The sequence below is a fragment of the Phalaenopsis equestris genome, unplaced genomic scaffold, assembly GCF_001263595.1.
Source record: "Phalaenopsis equestris unplaced genomic scaffold, ASM126359v1 Scaffold000002, whole genome shotgun sequence".
Classification (NCBI taxonomy): domain Eukaryota; kingdom Viridiplantae; phylum Streptophyta; class Magnoliopsida; order Asparagales; family Orchidaceae; genus Phalaenopsis; species Phalaenopsis equestris.
In genome coordinates, this window is record NW_018164444.1 from 79,413,372 (window position 1) to 79,435,004 (window position 21,633).

Below are 21,633 nucleotides of genomic sequence, written 5' to 3' on the forward strand. Positions count from 1 at the left end.
CAAATGTCACCTCACCAAACAGACAAGTTAAATGAATCAATCTCTCTCTCTCTCTCCCACCTCCCTCTCTCTCTATCTATCTCTCTCTAATTTAAAAGAGAATATTTTATTGAATTTGCTTAATTTTTTATTGTTCATTTTTTAGTTCACTTATCGATATTTGTTAAATATTCTTTTGTGGGTAGATCACAAATTCATTTTTAAGTTTATATATATATATATATATATATATACCTCCCTCATGCACCTAATAATTCGAGTATCAAACCTTACACTCAGGGCAAATCAAACCACAGACTAGACCAGACGGGACTTACAACTGACAAACAGACGCCCCACCAACTGATCTAACTATGCGATAAATATATACTATTATGCAAGTCCCGACCTCCCTCATGCACCTAATAATTCGAGTATCAAACCTTACACTCAGGGCAAATCAAACCACAGACTAGACCAGACGGGACTTACAACTGACAAACAGACGCCCCACCAACTGATCTAACTATGCGATAAATATATACTATTATGCAAGTCCCGACCTCCCTCATGCACCTAATAATTCGAGTATCAAACCTTACACTCAGGGCAAATCAAACCACAGACTAGACCAGACGGGACTTACAACTGACAAACAGACGCCCCACCAACTGATCTAACTATGCGATAAATATATACTATTATGCAAGTCCCGACCTCCCTCATGCACCTAATAATTCGAGTATCAAACCTTACACTCAGGGCAAATCAAACCATAGACTAGACCAGACGGGACTTACAACTGCTTTTTAAAAAAAAATCTTTTGAATATATATATATGTGGTTAGCCCATACAAAAAAAAAAGGGGCAAACTATATAATATGTGGTTAACCTATATAATTCATTTCTTAGCTATTTATGTATAAGAAACGAGGGCAAACTATCAGAAACTCTTTAAAAAAAAATAAAAGAGAAAAATCTCAGTCAGCTAAATGTACGAGTCCCAACTAATTCTCATCTAAACAAGCACAGGCAACAGATTTTCCTTCTCCGCCCCCTTAAATTTTGCTAATCAAATCTTATTGCATGCCGACAACCCAAAACATTGCTATTTACAAATCTACCATCCTCTTTCAAATTCTCGCTAAAGTATTAAAATTCATCGTAAACCCCCCCAACCCATAATCTTTATTTTTATCAAATCATCTATACTTCGATCATGACATGCATAAATACAGCGGTTCTATAATTCAAAACAAAAAAAAATAATAATAATAATAGTTGATTAATTTGTAAATATCAATGTTTCGGATGGTCTACATGCAATTATCCCTACAAAAATACCCATATTTAACCTACCCAGCACCAGAATAAAGGACAAAATTCTCATCAAATTCTATGCCCTCCGGCCGGCACACAAGTCAAAACTACATAAATTTACATGCCGTCTTTGTCAAAACTTTGTAGTCTTGCGCATAAATCAGTACAATCTATATTCATCTCCTATCCTCTTCTTCTTCTTATTCTTCTTATATATAATAAAAACTCCATCTTTCTCCTTCTCTTCTTCTTCTTCTTCTTCTTCAAATATATAATAAAAACTCCATCTTTATCCTTCACTTCATCTTCTCCCATCTCAAATGAAGAAAAATAATATGCTTCTCTCTGTTCTTATGGCCCTCGTAATCTCCTTCTTCTCTCTAACGATAATGGACTATTTTTCTCTCTATCAGTCAACAGAGATCAATGGAGATGAAGGAGGCAGATTGCAGCAAGCTTTCATGAATGGCGGAGCTATAGGACCGGAGAGCTTCGCATTTGATGGAGATGGGGAGGGGCCTTACACCGGCTTGTCTGACGGCAGAATAATGAAATGGGAAGGAGATGATATTGGATGGACTGATTTTTCTTCCGTTTCCCCTTCTAATTTGTGAGTATCTTATACATACATACATACATACATACATACATACATACATACACATATATATATATATATATATATAATAACAATACTTGTTTTTGAGTTGAAGTTGCCAGAAGTGCACATACGGACCATCCAAAATATTGATACTTACAAATTGAGCACACGATGATTTTTTTTTTTTTTGAACAACTTAACGGATGTATTTAGGTGTGGCGCGACTAAATTATTGAAAATTTGATAAAAACGAATAATATGAATTGCGGTTTTACCATGAATTTTGAAATTTGGGTGGGAATTTGAAAAATGGAGGAAAATAACATGTTTGGGGTGGTATGTACAGCCTAATTTCTATGTATTTACATATTTGGCATCTAAACTTTACTTTTTTATATTTATACTACCTAAATCTTCCTTATCATAGTAAAAATCCAACTATTTTTAACTTTTAAAAAGTGAAATATATCTTTTCATCAGGTAATATGACATTGGCATATATGTAAAAATTGAAATTTAAGAGTTAGATACATAAATACATAAGAATTAAGTGGCATGTATGTTAATCTTCCAAATATATTTAAGTTTATTATTAATATTATTATTAATTTACAAGCTACTCTCTTAATTGCATAATTAATCTAAACTCACTATTATATCAGCATAATCTATAATTAGGCATCCTTAATTCGGACAGCCTTAACAATTATGTCATTTCTTACTTTACTATTGCAAGAATAAAGACCTATTTTGAGAGGTCAATAATAGAAATAGGTTGGACAAAAAAATGATGGTAAAATGATCATTCATTGTTGATGGGAAAGGAGCATCTATCTCTCTTTCTCTCTCTCTCTGAATTAAAAATATATTGATAGGAACATACTACTTAATTCCTATGTATTTACATTTCTGATACCCAAACTCTAATTTTTTACATATATGTCATCTTACCTATGTTAACAGAGTGACTTTTATGTGATATGAAAGATTGGGATATTATGCACATAGAAAGCTAGTAAAAACTAGATGGCATATATGTAAATACATAAGAATTGAGAGGGCATATATGTAAGTGCCCAATATCAGAATAATATAAAATTTCAAAAATGGACAAAAAAAGTGGCAATAATTTACCTGAATGATGCAGGTTGCATGACTGCAGAGGCTCAAGAGATCCAAAAAGGGAAGATTTATGTGGGAGGCCACTTGGATTATGTTTCTATAAGAAGACAGGAGAGCTATATGTTGCTGATGCATACTCTGGTTTATTAAAGTTTGGCAGCAGAGACAAAGCTGCCACCATAGTCTCAAAAGAGGCAGGAGGGGTGCCATTTTATCTAACCAATGCATTGGATATTGATCAAGGAAGTGGAGTTGTATATTTTACTGATAGCAGTGCAAAGTATAGGAGGAGGTATGATATTTCATGTTTATAGATTATTTATTTGAATTTTGGGGCATTAATTTGTCTTTGAATTGAGTTGATATTTCATGAAATTTAGAAAGAGAAGTATTTATAATGAATTTTCTCTTTATTTTATATGCTTGCTCTCTAATTTCAACACACACACACACAATGTTCTGTCTAGGAGTGTCAAAAATTGACCAACTTGAATTTGACTTAAAAAAATTCAATTTTGGGTTGATCGGAATAATTTTTGGGTTGGCTTTGTGTTAGAAATCCTATTTTGTTTAATTTTCTGAGTCAGGTTCGAGTTCACCAACCAACCCAAAAATGACTTGGAAATAATCTACTCAACTAAAATTGACTCAAAATCAGCATGATTAACAGAAATTGACCTTACAATGACTCGAAATCGACCGAAATTTGACCTGAATAGCTGTTGTGTCTCATGTTAAATGAGTAATAAAGGCCAGCTTCATGTTAGTGTGTGGTTGATTACGAGTCAGGTACATGTTAGACTCTAACCCATTTAATACTCGAGTCGGATCAATTTTGGGTCAGACCCAAACCTGACCAGCACACGGGATTTGACACTCCTAATCTTATCTAATCATTGTGCAGCTTAAATGCTTTATCTCCAATCCCAAAATTTTGAGTTTGAGGCCAAGCACATATATGCATGTGCGTGAGTTAAAAAGAAAAAAAAAATCGACCTACCTAATCTTTACATATGAAAATGGATGATAAATGTGCAATTCTTTGTTGGTGAGTGGCATTTGTGTAAAAAGAGTGAAAATTTGAGTGGTATGAAGAGCTGAAACATATGCGAGCTTAAGAAGAAATCAACATAAACTTATTTTGCAATTAAAAATTTTGATGTCTTCCACTCATTAAGGCAAGTTGTAACAAAAATAACTAATATAATTCTTCAAAAATATTGCAAAACATTTTACACCATCCCCTAGTCTAAATAAGTAAACTAAATGTAGCATGAAGGAATGAAAAAATCCCTCAGATATTTTGCATTATCTAGACAGCATCATAAAGAGTAAACCTCCAACCTCTGCAGAGTAAGCAAGCTCAATTTAGCCAGATGAAGCGTTAGTGGAGTAGTGAATATCTGTACCTTTCTCCTGACATACATCAAGTATGCTTTTGATTCAAAATTGTAGACCTCATAACATATCACTATCTAAATTTCTCTGCCATAATCCACTACCAACTAATGTTGATGAATTTTTGGGCCACTTGATGCACACAGAGGGTGTGCATTGTGTCGATTCGGTTGGCTCGATTGATCGATATATCAAACCAAATTTAAATAAAACTTAACTAACCAACTCATAAGTAAAATCAAACCATAATATAATTCAATTTAGTATTGATTCATAAAGCAAGGACAAAAAACCAAATTAAAATACAAGGGGAAAATGAGAAACCAAACATATATATATATAATATATAATTATGATAATGACATTTTGGTTTAAGTTAAAAAAATAATTTTTTTCATAGAATCGAACTAGAATCCAAACTATAGCATTCGAAACATTGCTATTTACAAATGTAGCATTATCTTTCATTCATTTTTCAAATGCTCACTGAAATATCAAAATTCATGATAAAACCCAACCCATATATTTCATTTTTATCAAATTGTCTATTGTTTTGATCGTGGCGTGCATAGATGCATATATTTGGCAGTTTATAAAAATCATATGGGTGCTAGTTTTATACATAGTAATGCTCGACCCTTTAATAAATCTAACCAAATCTATCAAATATACTCAGTTTGGTTGATTTAAACCAATTAATGCACCCTAGTAAATTTCAGTAATCTTAGCACGTCTTGATTGAATGTTCTCATTTTCTCATATATCTACTCCAGTTAATCAAGTTAGCATTATTTTACAGGGAGTTCTTATCAGCGATAATAACAGGAGACAGCACAGGAAGATTAATGCAATATGACCCAACTACCAAAAAGACACAAATCCTGCTCTCCAACCTATCATTCCCCAATGGCATTGCATTAAGCTCGGATGGCTCTTTCCTCCTCATTGCAGAGACCACCACTTGCAGAATTCTAAGATATTGGCTTCAAAACTCAACCTTTGAGGTCTTCTCCGAGCTTCCAGGCTTTCCAGATAACATAAGGAGAAGCCCCAGAGGAGGGTTTTGGGTTGCATTGCATTCGAGAAGAAGCAAGCTTGTGAAATGGCTTCTCTCCCTTCCATGGCTGAAGAAGGTTTTCTTCTATGGTTCCTATGTGCTTCCAAGTAAGTATTTGAAAATGCTTAGAGGCTGGTTGGGATCACTTCTGTTTTTATTTTGTTTTGTTCGTGTTTTGATTTTAACTTAAATGTATTTGATTGAACTAGTTGTTTTTAAAAAAAATTTGTAGTGTTTTTAAAAATAAGTTAAATTGCTTTTTAAAACAAAAAATAAAAATATATAAAAATTGTACCTACCAAATATATTTTCTAAAAAAAATAAAAAATAAATAAATAGGAAACAAAAATGATGCCAAACGGGCCCTTAATCATGTTTTAGATGTGAGTTTCATTGAATAGTGTGTTTTTGAGGTTGTTAGTTTTTCATGAAGAACTCCTTGCAAACTCGATTCTAGCTTTTTCACATGCCTTTTTCTTGCTGGAAACTAATTTATTTATATAAATAAATTAAAATAAATTAAATTAAATTAAATAAACTTGGCATTGAGAATTAACTCAACACTTCTATCTGAGTCTTTTTATTTTTTATTTTCCTTAATTATTGGACAAAATAATTTATTTGGGACACTTTTGACCTTTCCAATAGAATAAAATAAGCTATTGCCCTTAGAGAATACCAAGCAAGCTAAATTAGGGGGTTGAAAATTTCCCTGAATTGAAATTACTTTTTTGACCTTCTGTTACACCAAAACATGCTTTCATCATAAGAATCTTAAAAAGGGTTTACAAATAATTCAATTCAAACCAGTGAATTTTGATGCAACATTTCTATTCTATTAATCTGAAAATTTAAAACAGTTTTCTTGTTCACCAAACAACCAAACTAAAATAAATTTTTATACATATATCCCTTATTTTTAAATTATATTATTATTAGTATTATTAAGAATAAAAACAATATATTTGACTATTCTTTTATGGCTTCCACCAGCTTCAAGGATTCATGGCATGGTGATGTTTTTTAAGAGGATGAGGAATGAGGGAGCCATGGCATTGAGATTGAATGAAGATGGAGAAGTAATAGAAGTTTTGGAGAGTCTTGGAAGGAGAAAGATGATGCTCATCAGTGAGGTGCATGAGATGAACGACAGTTTGTGGATTGGTTCTGTAATTATGCCATTTCTTTGGCGTTATAAGATATGATCAGTTTCATAGTGACATTTGGAATAAATATTTTGTATAAATTCCTTATAATTTGAACCTTTATTCTAATAATAATAACTTTAAAACTCTATAAACAGAATAATACTTATCTTCTTCATATATGCCAGAGGTTTTACAATCTACACCTTAAACGTTTGGCTTTCTGAAATTCTGTTAATTTTTGTGGATTATGAAGCACTGATATTTTTCATTAGAATTTACATGCTTTGATATGAATGTAATTTTTCTTAAGTTATATCTAGTGATTTGCAGGAGGTTGATGTGAATTTTGGTATTATCAATTACTACATATAGGGGGTAGGTTTGTATGCATTTATATATCTAAATTTTAATATTTATTTATATAACACTCAAATATCTAACAAAACAAAAAATAATAAAAACTTTTTAAAGTGAATTACGCATTCTCATGTTTATGTTTGAAAGTGGTTGTGGCATTGAAGTGTCATACATGTAAATATAAAAGTACAGGTATGTCTGTAAATTCTCTTAACAACAACTTTCACGCAAAAGAACAACGACACGAGCACACTCGTGCATGCGCAAAAAACCCAAAAAAGAATGTCATTTATCAAAATAACATGTGATCATGAGAGCTCGATAGACATATAAGGCAACCCAATACAATTAAATTAAGAAAAAAAACAAAAAACTTTCCATCCATACATCCTTCAGATGTTATGGGATTAAGCTTAAAGAGTTTTATCCCAAACAAGCTAATGCTAACAAGTAAATTTCATTAATCAGCAAATCTGCTTTATGTTTAAGTTATGTGTAAAGCTTTTATATGGTTTTCAGTAAATTCTCTTAAGAACTTTCAAGCTACATATTCTTTAGATATGGTTGCATCTTTTACACAACAGACAACAGAAACAGAGAAACACATATACACAACCTGGCAATAATTTTCATTAAAAAGAAACTTCAAACAAAATAGTTGAAAAAAAAATATATAAAAAGGAAGATTCCAAAATATTGAAACTTAATCAATTATATAGCTTACTTTTTTCCTCTATTTCATATATTCCTACACCCAAAAGATACCGTTAAAATAAAATGAAGAAAAAGATTGGGTTCAAACTAGCCCAATCATATAAGCAACTCCTACTGAAAGGGTATCAACAATTACAGGAAAAAGGGGGAAAATTAGATAAAAATCTCCATGTTGTAAGATTAAGCCTAAACCAAGCCCTTTTGATGATGCTATTAGTGCTATTTTTGGATTTGCCTTTAAGAATAAGAGATCTCAGTTTTTCCATGTCTGATAACTTTACTGGCTTCAGGAAGAAGTCTTCTGCTCCTTCTTCCAAACATCTTGAAAAAAAAAATGTTGAGGTTCCATAAGAATAATTTCCATTCAAACTAAAATAGATTCATCATCAAGCAAATAAATAATTCTTTTTAATGTTTATGTAATCTAATTCTTCAAATTAATGCTTCAAGATTAGTTTTCATATGTATTCACATATCTAACAGTTAAACTTCAATTTTTACAGATATATATATGTGTGTGTGCGCGCGCGCGCGCATGAGTTCCGTGGCCTATTGTTGGAGCAGCCTCTCTGAAGGTCGTAAATCCTCTCAGGTCACGGGTTTGAATACCCCAGTGTGTAGGGTGTGGTATTCGAACATTTTGCACACCTAGGGATGGTCGGGGCTCGTCTAATAGCCTTATTTTGCACACCTAGGGATGATCGGGGCTCGTCTAATAGCCTCCGGTCATTCCTTTTAAAAATATATATACTACATTACCTATCCGGCCATTCCTTTTAAAAATATATATACTACATTACCTATGCATGAAAAGACATATTTCATTTTTTTTAAGTTAAACTAGTGGTATTTTTTATGTGATTTGAAAGATTTGGGTGGAATAAAGTAAAAAAGTAAGGAGTTAGATATGCAAATACATAAACACCCCTTTAATTGATTTGCATTCACTTGAATTTCATGGAATAATGGGTTGAGATTAAGAAAATCAAAGATTGATGATACTGGGGATTAGGGAATCAATAACCATAAAGATCAAAATTGAGGATTACAAAAACTTGAGATGTACAAGCACATATTTACTATCAAACATAATTTTCAAGCTGGTCCTAAGAACTTCATAATCAAATCGTATCTTTTTTTTTCACAATCAAATTATGTCATTTGATGAGTATACGGTATGTTGTGTGATATGCCCTCAAAAATTAGCCAAGTTAGATACCTTGACTATTTGACTCGAATGAGAGTCCATCTGGGACTGCTATAGCTTTCCATAAAGGTTTCTATAGAACTGTCTTAGTAGAAAATAAATATTTTGAAAGTTGTTATGAATATAATAGACATTTTATTTTGAAAAGGACAAAATCAAACAATAGTTTTCATAAAACTACCAAATTACAATAAATTAGTGTTACCCCGATGCCTATCCTAAGGGCAATTGTGTTCCGTGCGCTGAAGGGCAATTTAGTCTTTTATCATTTAGTATTGTTAAGTATGAAGAGGGCTAATGTGTTTAGGGTTGAAATTATGCATGAGATTGGATCCTTAGTCTTACGTTTAGGGTTTGGGAGAGATTTCATACCCCTCGAATTGTAGGAATTGGAAGAGATAACTTACCTCTCGAATTGTAAGTGTTTATCATTATATTATATGTTCTTGGTTGTATTGTTTGCTTTTGAGAAACAAAATATTTATTTTGCCATAATTTTTATGGTAAATCCTATCAAATGGCATGAGAGCATTCAATCTTGGAACAAAAAGGGAACCAAGGAAGGAATCGCGGATTTGGGTGTCCAGATCGATCGGATTGAGAATTGGGAAGCCGATACGATCGAACTAGCCTCTCGCGACAATAGAGTCGCGATTGTGCTTGCTTGGGAAGATTGACGGGATTGCGATTGTCTGAGAGGAAAAAAGATCGCGACATACAGTGAACCAAAAGATCGTGATACAATCGTGATAGAGCTAACTAGGAAGCAATGACAAGATCGCGACCTGTAGCTTGCTGCGATATAGTCACGATCGAGCTATCTGGGATTGCAAGGAAGCCAAATTACAGAGTCGGGATTGCAGGAAAGCCAAATCGCGGGGTAGCCAGGACACAAATGAAGGGATCGCGGGGTACAAATGACAACGAAACACGACGTATAGAAGTTTCACGAAGTTCTTGATCGAAACACACGATCAGGATAGCAGCTTAAAGTAGTTCCGCGCCACTCGTGACAGAAACTTGCGATCAGGATTTGCAATGACTAGAATCCCGATTGCGAGAGCCCAACAACAAGATTTCTTGCGCCGAACTCACATATAGGAATTTAAATCGCTGCTTATGGAGCTCCTCACGGCTTAGAGTAGTTTTAAGTCAAGCTGCACACAAAAATTCATGGATCACAACGACTAGAGTTCCACACAAGTCAAAATTACGTTGAAAAATTTTGAACCTATCGATTTCAGCGAAAATGAGTTATGAGATAATGCTGGCCATGAAAGGAGATGATTTGCAGGAGATATTGGAGGAATTGGTTAGTCAAAGCAGAAATAGAATGAAAGAGTGTTTCTAGCCACGGAGGGGAGGTTCACATCACTAGAAGAAATGATAAAGAAGATCAATGAATCTCACAAAAACTCGCCACCTACAGGGGGATTGAGCGAAGGAATTAGAAGTGGACTCCAACGACAACACTTTGAAGGAATGGCTGGAACGAGCATCAACAGGTGACATGAGATGACATGCACTTCAAGGCTGGAGAAGATTAATTCGAAAGATTTCGATCGGGAACACGAAACCAAGGTGGGTGGGACCCCAACTAAGGATTGCATTCAATAGTGTCAGTGCCTTTCATTACAACAGTTTTTTGAGCGGAAGGATGTTTAGGAACTTATGGGGACGGGCGAATTGATTATGAGATTAGCGAGACTTGTGGAAGAAAATAAATCAATATGGGTAAAGAAGGGAAACCCAACCCCGACATTATAGGTGGAATAAACTTCAGTCATAGAAATTGGGGAAGAGACTCACACATAAGGAAGTTGAAGATGCCAATAGTTGAAGTAGAAGATGCTTATTATTGAGTTTATCGTGTGGAGAGATACTTTGCTACTAATGGGCTGGTGGATGAAGAAAAATTAATGACGGTGACTTTATATTTGTAAGGAAAGGCTATAGAATGGTATTAATGGAGAGAACAACATTAAACCACCCAAACATGGGAAAAAATTTAAGGATCGATTGGTAAAGCGCTTCAGAATCACATGAAAAGGGGATTTACGCGAGCATTTTTTTGCTTTGGCCCAGGAAAGATCCATCATGAAGTACAGTGAAATTTTTGAGATGATATACGACCGTTTGAGAGAGATTAACTTCATGAAAGTATTAAAGTTAGAGATTCGAGTTCGAGCATCATTTCGCTAGTGGAGATCGCAAGTATTGGGGGAAACTATGGAATAAACACACTTAGTTGAAGATAAAAATGTAATGGAACGGGCTAATATGAGCAACATAGGTGAAGCACCATATTGATTTTCCACAACCACTAATGGTACCAAAAGCTCAAACAGTGGAAGTCCATAGAGAGGCTTCATAGAACAATAATCATGAGCCACAATTGGGAGCAACCCTAAAGTGCCTTACAAAGAGATTTAAAGAAGCGGCCCAAAGAGTTGTGTTTTCAGTTTGAAGAGAAGTTTACCACAAGTCACATTTGTAATGATCAAATATTACATATTCTCATAGTGTGTGACGAGAAGACAGAGGATAAAGAAACATAGATAGTTATGGTGGAGAAGGGACACACTAACTTTTTTTTTTTTTAACTCGAGGACAATGTGTCATTTAGGAGGAGAGTATTGTTATATCATTTGCTAAGGGAAATTTTATTTTTTGTGCGTTTAAGGCAATTTAGTCTTTTGTCATTTATTATTGTTTATTTTAAATAGGGCTAATATGTTTAATGTTAGGTTGTGCGTGAGATTCTTGAGTCTTAGGTTTAAGATTTGAGAGAGATTTCTTACCTCTCAAATCGTAGAAATTGTGAGTAGGTGCTTATCCTTTATTTTATATGTTTGTGGTTGTATTGTTTTTTTTAAAGAAATAAAATATATGTTTTACCCAAATTTCTATGGGCAATTCTATCAATTTGTTTATAAAAAGTTATTTCTCTCAACAAAAATTTCTAAGGAACCAGCAAGAAAATTGTAGCCAAATAGGAGTACATCTGTTCTCACAAACGAAAAACAATGAAAAATTTAACCCAAACGGGCCCTAAAATAAGCTAATTAGCAGTCCCACATGCTTCCAAGCAGGATTTAGTAAATCAAGATTTGATAAGTCCTATTTAAGTAAGCATTGATATGAATTAATTGTGTAAATCCTCAAAACTATTTGATTGCTCAAATCTTAAATCTAAAGAGCAAAAATAAGAGATATGATAAAAGCTAGGTAGCGAGATAGATAGAAAATACGGAATAAATCATGCAAATGCAAAGGATATAGATTTTATAAATTCGAGCCAAGATCAATCACTTCTTGCTGAATTTGGCATTTATAGAAGGCACTTATCAGCCATTTGGTAGAACTTAGCATAAACCTATGCAAAGGCCAACCAAACTGCCAAATTCATGCTAATCACAAGCTCATATGAAACCAAGCAATCAGTAAATTCATGTTATTTGCCATCTTTTTATGTCCGCATTTATTAAACTATGCCATAGGCAGAATCAAACTGCTTAAATGAGTAGATTTGTATGCTTTACCATAAGTATTCTTCAGGTGATCTTTAAATAAATAAATAAATAAATAAATATTGCACAAATTTGAGATTGGCATGCGCAAATTTACTATCAAACAAATTTGTTTTGAGCAAAAATGGATAGATTATGGAGTTTATTTAGCATTTGGAACAGATTTAATGAGCTAAATTAAGATTAGAAATCCCAAGGCTTAAGTAATTTTTTAGGATTAAATCAAGATTATGCAGAGAGCAAAGCAGTGAGGAGGTTGTCCCAAACGGACCCTAAGATGAACTAACTAGCGGACCTATTTGGTCCCAAGTAGGATTTGGCAAATCCAAATTCGATAAATCCTATTCAATTAAGCATTGGTAATGATTGATGGTGTTAATCCTCGAAATTGTTTGATTACTCAAATCTTAAAAACAAGAAGGAAAGAGTCACGATAAGAGGTAGGAGGCGAGGGAGCCAAAGAGCATGGATTAAATAACTTAGATGCAGTCCTTGCCAGATTTGATAAAACCAAATATTAAGGCAAGATTTATTACTTCCTGCAAAATTCAGTATTCATATCAAGTACTATGTATTCTTCAGACAACCTTGAAACAAAGTTGATTTAGGAATCAGCAATATGTATATCAAAATAATTATTGGCAACAAAATACCAAAGAAAAGGACTGCTCACATATTGATCCTTGAAGGAAAATTCTCAGAAGACATGATGACAACTGGAATGTCTTTCAGGAAGCATGACTCCTATATTTAGTCAATAAAAAAGGCAAATTTAGAAAACAATCTGAATCAAGTTTAAATTTTCACTTCAGTATAGCCAAATAATTAGACAAATGAACAACCAAACAATAAAAAAACCCACCTTGATCTTCTTAAGAAGATCATAACCTGTCATTCCCGGCATGCAATAATCAGTAATTATCAAATCCACATCAAGCTTCTGCAAAACACCATAAAACAATCAAGCAAAGCTTCATCGCCAAAAAGTTCTAAACTTTGATAATAATAAGCATAGATTCCAACAACTATGAGGCTGTTTAGTTCAGGCTTATTTATAAGTTGGCTTAAGCTTCTTTTTCCTTCCAAAACAGAATTTTGAGTCATTTCCTCATCAACTTTTTCTTCAGTTCGAAGATAAAGATAAGCGCGCCCTCAGGCCGCTTTGCTCAGCCTCCTTCTACCTCCCCACTTAAATGATCTTATAGCCTAAGCTTCAAAAGCTCATCGCTTATCCTCGTCTAGCTTACACAACCAGAAAAGCAGACCCTAATAGAGATTACCCGCGCAGTAGCCTCATGATCAAGCAGTCCCAAGAACTCTAGAGCCTTGCTCGCCGAATCCACAGCAGTGACTGAGCAAAGCAAGAAACAAATTCCAGAAATCACATAAGGGGAAACTATATCAAACTTCTGATTGCCGCATTTCATCGAACAGTTTGTGTGTTACCATGATACGAAGAGTTTTTAAGCAGGCGTTCGATGAGCTTCCGATCCGTGAGGTTGTCGTCGACGGCTAGGATGCGGAAAGGAGGTTCGGCGGCGACAGCGGCCATGGATAGCAAGCAGTAAGAGATGACGAGTCGAGGAAGAGGAGGAGAAAGACCGGATATGGATCTGTTTTCTCTCCATTTGGTTTTTTGTAGTGGAAAAAAGATTTCATCTTTGACGAAAGCTGGAAAAAGTTTTCACGAAATCTTCAAAGATACGGTTGATTTCCTGCGAATCGCGCAAGATCGTGTTTAGTTTTAATCATGAAAGGAGGAAGACGGAAAATGCCGTCCTGTGGAGGCGCGGGTCCACATCTTCTGCATGAGCGGAAAGAAAAAGGTAGGACAAATTAGTTGGTTAATATTTGTTTATAATGATTTAAGTAAAAAATTATAATCTTATCATTTATGGATTGCTATACATTTTTGTGAAAGAAAAATTAGGTGCTATTTGAGATTATTATTTTTACTTGTATTTTTTTTATTTATGTTTTTTTAAAAATAAAATATGTTGGACTATTTGATTAAAATATGATTATTTTTAAAAATATTCAAAACATTTAAGAAATATTTAAAGTGTTTTTAAAAGCATGCTAATTTATTTTTAGAAATATAAAATAAAAATATATAAAAATATATACCAAACAAGTGTGTTTTTGAAATTAAAAGAAAAAGTAAAAAAAATATAAAAAATAAAATTGATCTCAAACAAGCCGTTTACAAATAAGACAAGATAACTATCCATCATATTTTAACCTACTAAGTGGAATCTTAATTTCCAACCTAGAGGTAATGGGTATGCGATTTTGCATATGTTTATATGTGAATTTGCGACTATATTAGCTTAAAGTCATAAAAAAGATAAGTATAATACAATAATGGTTATTGGATGCTAAATACAGGCCAATGTAAGCATCAGATAATATTCAATGATAGACATTATAAGTCAAACGATAATTGACAATTAAATTAGATGTTATCCAGATAGAAAGAGATATCAGCTAGTAAGTATGACCGGTATGAACATGAGTGTATGGTTATGGCACTTCCTTTTTGACACCTAAGCAAATGTGTAGTTTTGGAATACAGCTAGTGAGGTGAGAGCCAATACAGACTCAAATTTGGCTTCCTCTAACAAAACCAAAACTAGTTTGATTCGAACTCAAATAAACCCAAAAAAATTTTGAAGTATAGTAAAAAAATTAAGACAAAGGGTTAAAATAATTCTATTTATTTTACATGTTTATAATTAAATCAAAACAACTCAATGAAAGAAATATAATGCATTTAAGATCTTTAAATTTTGATGTTATTAAGATATTTAAGTATTAAAAAAATCTAATTATCAAAGAAATAAACACAAATAATCTGATAGTGTTTTGAAGTTTTGACTAGATTTAACAAATTAACACTCCAAAAAACTATAAATAGAATCATATTCTCTTTATGGATGGGGTATGAACTATATTTATAGATAACTTAGATATCTAAAAAATTTTAGAGCTCTAATTAATGTTTGAAACCATTAGTTATAGCTAGTCATTGTCATAATTTGAGTGTTGTCATTTGATTGTTGTTGCTTAATCATCATCATCTGACCACTGCCACCCAATCATCATAATTTATTCATTGTTGTCCAACTTATATTATCTAAATGTCATCACCCAACCACTATTATCCAATTAATTTAGTAATGATAATATTAACTCGGACCTTCTGTTACAGGGTGGTCAAAAAAATCTATCCAAAGATATTGTTATGGAAGAGAGCTTTCTGGCACAAAAAGCTGCTAAACAAAATTTTCTAGAGGGGGACAAAAACTCTGCTTACTTTCATGCATGTATCAAAAATAGAAGAAATAAAAATTTAATCTCTAGCATTATGAATAATGATGGGGTTTTACTTTCAAATCTAACGGATATAGAGAATGATGGTATTAACTATTTCAAACATCTTTTTAGTAATGATGGTTCTCCTCTGGCTAATATTAATGTTGATCATTTTTTCTGATGTCACTAGTATTAATGGTCATTTCCTTACCCAAATTCCTTATGAGGAGGAAATTTGGGAAGTCTTGTATAACATGGGGGTTGGGAAAGTGACTGGCCCTGATGGTTTTATTGTGGAGTTCTATAAGCACTGTTGGGACACCATCCATCCAGATTTAGTTAATGCTATTCAAGATTTTTTTAAGGGTGTGGAGCTACCTAAGTATTTTAGTTCATCTAACATTATAGTTATACCTAAAGAGAATCATGCTAATGCTTTGGATAAGTTTAGACCTATTAATCTTAACACTGTAGTTTCTAAAATTATTTTTTAAATCCTTGTTAATAGAATACAACATTTTCTTCATAACATTATTAGCAATAATCAGACTGCTTTAATTAAGGGTAGAAATATTATTGATAATGCTTTCACTATTCAAGAATTACTTTTAGATTTGGATAAAAGGGGAAATTGCGAGAATGTGTTATTTAAGATGGACATTAAAAAAAACTTTTGACACTATTAGATGGGAGTTTATTATTGATGTTCTTCATGCTTTTAGTTTTTCATGAGGACTTTTGCAATTTAGTTAATAGAATTTTTTGTAATAATTATTATTTTGTTTTAATTAATGGCAAAATATGTGGATTCTTCAAGGCATCTAGAGGCATTAAACAAGGTGATCCTCTCTCCCCTTATCTATTCATCATTGCTTTTGATTACCCTTATATATATATATTAACAATGTTTTTATTCAATATACTAGCATGTATTATCTTCATAAAGGTTTGATTGGCATTACACATTTAAGCTTTGGTGATGATATAATTATATTTGTCAATGCTCATAAAAGATCTATCAAGAAATTATGGCAGGTTATAATTAATTTTCAGGGAATCTCATGTATGACTTGTAACACTTCCAAGTGTCATTTTTATTATTTTAAGCATGTTTCTAGTGCTAGGAAGAATTGGATGGTGAATTATACCAGTTGTAATAAAGCTAGCCTTTCCTTAGTTATTTGGGGTTTACTCGAGATAAAAGTAGCAAAAGAAAGGCTTTGTTTTATAATTTATTTGATAAGATTAATCAAAGGATATCTTCATGGGAAAATAAATTCCTATCCTTTGGTAGGCGGATTATGATTCTTAAGAGTATTATTGCTTCTTTACCTCTTTATATTGTGCAGGTTATGAATATGCCTTTAGGTATTATCACTAAATTAGAAAATCTTTTTAATAATTTTTTATGGAGTGGTATTGGTAAACATACTATTCATTGGTGTAGTTGGAAAAATATTTGTAAACCACTTAATAAGGGTGGTTTGGGTTTCAATCAATTAACTGATACTATTAAGATAAATTGTATGAAACTCTGGTATAGATTCAAGAAGATGGATTCCATTTAGGTTTCTTTGTTAAATGTTAAATAATGTGATGGTATTCATCCTCTTGTTATCATACAATCTAGAAATGATTCTTATATATGGAAGGGTATGTTTAATGTTGTTGTCGTGACTGAGAATCTTATAAATTGGGATATTGGTATTGGGAAAGTATACTTTTGGTATGATGATTGGCTTGGTTATGACACTCTTGTGGATAATTATGGAGGCCCTCAAAACTTCCATCTCAAAGTTAATGATTTATGGAATAGCAATGGTTGAAATACTAATCTTTTAAAACAAATCCTTAATGTTAGTGATGTTAAATTTATTACTTCCATTCTCATTAAAAATAGGAAACCTAATATTCTCAAAATTAAAGGTAATTTTGGGGACTCCGTCACTAAGTCAATTGCTAATTCCTTTACAATTCCTCAGGGACTGGATCTTAAATAAAATTGGAACAGAAGGATTAAACCTTCTACTTCTTCCTTCATTTGGAGATTATTTCAACAACTTTTACCTGTTGACGATATTTTAAAGCTAAAAGGTCTTAGAATTCCGTCTATTTGCTTATTTTGTATGGCTGCAAAAGAAACATGTAAGCATTGATTTATTGATTGTAGGTTAGTTGATCACGTCTGGTTAAAATTTTATTCCCTGTTTAATAAGCAATGGAAACCTTGAGTTTATCATGACATTCTAAGTGTTTACGATGACTGAAAATCCATGGGTCATGTCTTTTTTAATAATGTTCCATCTGTGGTATTATGGTATGTTTAGTTATCCAGGAATGTTGTTAAGTTTCAAAATTTAGTACCTAATATCAACCATATCTTTGGGCTAATATATAACTATTTCTATAACTGTCTAAATTTCAATGGTAATCAAGCTAACATGAATATTAAATGTATTTCATAAATTTAATGTGGACACTAATATTTCTGTCAATCATTTTATTCTTATTACTTGGCATAAATCTCATGCTCCTTTTACTAAAATAATCGTGGATGGTTGTTTGAAGGAAAATAGAGTCGGTGTAGGTTGTGTATGCAAAGATTTTCTAGGAACATTTATATGTTGGTTTGCTACTTGGGCGGCCCTTATTTCTTCCCTTGTTGTTGAAGTCAATGCTGGGATATTTGGGTTATTGATAACTAAAAGATTTGGTTGGAAATTTATTATTGTTGAATTGGATTTCTTATTGCTTTGGAAGTTTTGCTGGTATAAAATAGATCATCATTAGAGCATCAACATACATATGAAAAGAATTGAAGAACTTACAACTGATAGCTGCATTGTATGGTCACATACTCAAAGAGAATAAAACAAAGTGGTTGATTGGACCGCCAAATTGGGATGTTCATTAACTTCTGTTGTGATTTTTAGCATTGTTCCTATGGCTTTGATCATCTTTTACTTATGGATTTGAATTAAGTTGTTGCTTAGTTTGATTTTAGTGTTCTCTTTTCTTGTTGGTAGTGTGTGTTGTATTTTTTTTTTTTTTGGGGAGGTCCCTTTAATTTTTTGTGTATGTTGTAGAGGGTGTAGTCAGGAGTTCTCTCCAACTTTTGTAATGTTTTTTCTATGAAATAAAATATAGGAGCCGAATAAAAAAAATCCAATTATCATTCCATGCTTGTCAACATTAGACTAATTTTATTTAATCATTATCCTCATCCTTTTTTATTTAAAGGAGAACAAATTTAATACATTATTTTGTATTATCATCTTTTCCATTTGAAATAAGGGCTCTAATTTTTTTTATATATTAGATCATTTTATCAAGGCTAGCCCTTCTAGTTCTACTTTCTTCCCAAGTTTTTCACATTAAACTCCTGCGCCTTTTATATTTAAGTTTATTATTTATTTATGTAGATAATATTATTGTATAAGGCTAAAATGTAAATTCTCACTCTAATTTTATTATTTTTCTAGTACATAACATTTTTGCACTTGAAAAAACATTTTCAACATTCAGTGGATACTTCTTTAATAATTGGCAATCACTCCCTTGATAAAAGTTTATATATTTCAGCTAACCAAGGCTATTTTTGTCTTATTTTAGATGACCATTTTTATCGAATGAATTAACAACAATCATAAATTGTATAGCTCTTATAAAAATTTACCTAACAAGCAATATAGTTATAAAAAGATAAATTTTGCTTGTCACAAAAGGAATAATAAGCTAGTACAATTTGAAGCTCCCATCTAGGGTTACTCATTATCATGCCTGAGATTCTCTTCCATGACAATTACCAAAATCTTTTTGGCCCTACCAGTTCAACCCACCAATATCATATTGTCTGGTAAGCTCATAATTTCCAAATGTCATTGGTAAAGTTGTCCCAACCTCACATTGTTGAAATTTATTTTGATGTTATAAGAGATAAACTTTGGTACCCTTTGAAGGATAAAATTCAATTTATTGTTAAAATATTTAGGAATATTTTTCAATGAATAATGCTATTCTTTAGGAACCCAATTTAGTAGTTAAAATTTATAAATAAAATATCAATCATTATAGAATCACATATATATTATAGACCTTTGATGAGATTTTTAGTTGGATCTACCCAACAATATGTAAGGATCAAGTGCATAATTTATTCGCTCACCTTTTGGTTAATAGTTCATTGCTAAACAAGGATTATTAACTACTCTTCCCATCTTTCTAAAATATGTCAAAATAAAAAAGAGACCTTTAAAAAACATTTTTCAAAAATTTTAATCCAAAACATGTTAATTCTTGGGTGTATATCCTAAGGTGTTATGAGGTATTTCTCTTATAGGTTATTATCATAGGTCCTTTTATCCTTCACTAATTTGAGAGACAATCATTCTTACGCTGATCTTATTTTTCTAGTAAAAACTTAAATTATTATAAATGAGGTTATCTATAAATATCAAGACTAGTTCAAGTAACTACTTTCTAAACACAAGAGTATTATTGAAGACTCTACATAAACATTACACAAATATTCTAATGAAGGACACAAGGGCAATCAAAGATTAATGATATATTTTCAACAAAATTTAATAAGGTTCATCTTATTACTCAACTTTAAATACATCGAAAACTAATATTTTAATAAAAATATGGATTCAAAGTACCTTAAGTGGCTAAGTCCATTAAAAATTTTAAATAACAAAGTTCAATCATAATATTATCATTTTCACCATTCAAATGGGGATTCAATAAAAAGATATAGTTATTTGAAGGATTTGAATGATTTTTTAGTATTCCAATACCCTTTTAGATGTTATTTGCAATAATAATCAAGATTGATAAAAAAAGTGTTGGTGATCAATAAAGTGATAGCTAAAAAACTATTGATATTACTTATACTATTATAAAAATAACATCACAACCTATTATTCCAGATGAACATTAGAATATTCTCATTAAATTTAAATTATTTTTAATATATTTTTTTCTTTACAAGAATATATTATTCACATTAAAATTAATTTTCAAGCTAACTTAAATTAGAACAATTACTATTACCATTGTAAAGATTTTGCTTTATATAGAAAGTTTGATGGATATTCATTCCCTATTTTCCTTCATAAATCCTAAATTTAATTTTTTTTAGCTTCAGCTTTATCTTTATGAAATTCAGGATTTGGAGAACACATTTCAAAGGTTTTTGACATACTTACAATTCCAAACACTTTTGGGATAACCACCTTCATAATCAAACCTTTTAATTTAATCTATGGCAATAAACATTGTTTCATTATATAATGCATTTTTAGATTAAGCATTATTACTAAATTATTTAGCTATTACATCCTTCCCTCACTTGAAGTTCAAAATTTCTACACTTCATGGAATAAAAAATAAGGGGAGATCTATTAACTAGCTTATGTTATCTTCAAAAATCCAATGGAAGGATTCTTTCACTGAAATAACTAAAAAATCTTAAAGTCAAACATGTATTATAAATATATTAGATATTTTGATGCTTTTGGTTTTCATTAAAGAGCTAATGAAATTCCAACTTCATGAAAAATGGCATACAAATTTAGGCTTCACCAACTTTTAGGATATGATATTATAATTATGCATATTATAGTGGTGTTGACCTTAGTTTTGGTTGAGGTCTAGAAATTTCTTTAGTAGCCTAAGTCTAGCCATAGGAATTTCTTACTAACTAGTCTTAGAAAACTAGAAAAGGTACCCTCACCATTAGAAACTCAAAACTCTTCTCTTTACTCAACTTGAAGTTCCACATATTGGTCCTAACCTCTAGCACTTAGTAGGTAAGATCATTATGAGGGAACTCAAGGAGAGTTCCTATAGGGCTACTTGACCTTAGGATTGACCCTAGGTG

At 32.0% G+C, this 21,633-nt stretch overlaps 2 protein-coding genes across 3 annotated transcripts; one reads left to right on the forward strand and one right to left on the reverse strand.

The window, feature by feature from the left end:
• Window positions 1–1,314: 1,314 nt before the first annotated feature.
• Window positions 1,315–6,772, forward strand: LOC110022362 (protein STRICTOSIDINE SYNTHASE-LIKE 10-like). Its single transcript, XM_020721255.1, has 4 exons — window positions 1,315–1,910; window positions 3,049–3,315; window positions 5,221–5,585; window positions 6,472–6,772. The coding sequence occupies exons 1-4, from the start codon at window positions 1,621–1,623 to the stop codon at window positions 6,681–6,683; spliced, it is 1,134 nt and encodes a 377-aa protein (XP_020576914.1). The 5' UTR covers window positions 1,315–1,620; the 3' UTR covers window positions 6,684–6,772.
• Window positions 3,478–14,255, reverse strand: LOC110022370 (two-component response regulator ORR10-like). 2 transcript variants are annotated; one of them, XM_020721273.1, is made up of 5 exons: window positions 13,881–14,255; window positions 13,715–13,785; window positions 13,297–13,374; window positions 13,108–13,178; window positions 3,478–4,439 (listed from the first exon to the last, which is right to left on the reverse strand). In XM_020721273.1, exons 1-5 carry the CDS (start codon window positions 13,984–13,986, stop codon window positions 4,346–4,348), a joined length of 420 nt encoding a protein of 139 aa, XP_020576932.1. In that variant the 5' UTR covers window positions 13,987–14,255; the 3' UTR covers window positions 3,478–4,345. The 2 variants fall into 2 exon arrangements, with proteins under 2 accessions (XP_020576932.1, XP_020576925.1); XM_020721266.1 differs by lacking the exon at window positions 3,478–4,439 and adding an exon at window positions 7,586–8,018.
• Window positions 14,256–21,633: the final 7,378 nt, after the last annotated feature.

What these genes read in the sequence shown, in the direction of transcription:
- LOC110022362 (XM_020721255.1), top strand. Translation starts at nt 1,621, where the DNA reads ATGAAGAAAAATAATATGCTTCTCTCTGTTCTTATGGCCCTCGTAATC. An exon ending in AGTGCAAAGTATAGGAGGAG is followed by an intron (nt 3,316 to 5,220) that starts GTATGATATTTC and finishes ATTATTTTACAG; the next exon opens with GGAGTTCTTATCAGCGATAA. An exon ending in TGGTTCCTATGTGCTTCCAA is followed by an intron (nt 5,586 to 6,471) that starts GTAAGTATTTGA and finishes GGCTTCCACCAG; the next exon opens with CTTCAAGGATTCATGGCATG.
- LOC110022370 (XM_020721266.1), bottom strand. Translation starts at nt 13,986, where the DNA reads ATGGCCGCTGTCGCCGCCGAACCTCCTTTCCGCATCCTAGCCGTCGAC. An exon ending in ATCATGAGGCTACTGCGCGG is followed by an intron (nt 13,375 to 13,714) that starts GTAATCTCTATT and finishes GGTGTTTTGCAG; the next exon opens with AAGCTTGATGTGGATTTGAT. An exon ending in ATCTTCTTAAGAAGATCAAG is followed by an intron (nt 13,179 to 13,296) that starts GTGGGTTTTTTT and finishes GACTAAATATAG; the next exon opens with GAGTCATGCTTCCTGAAAGA.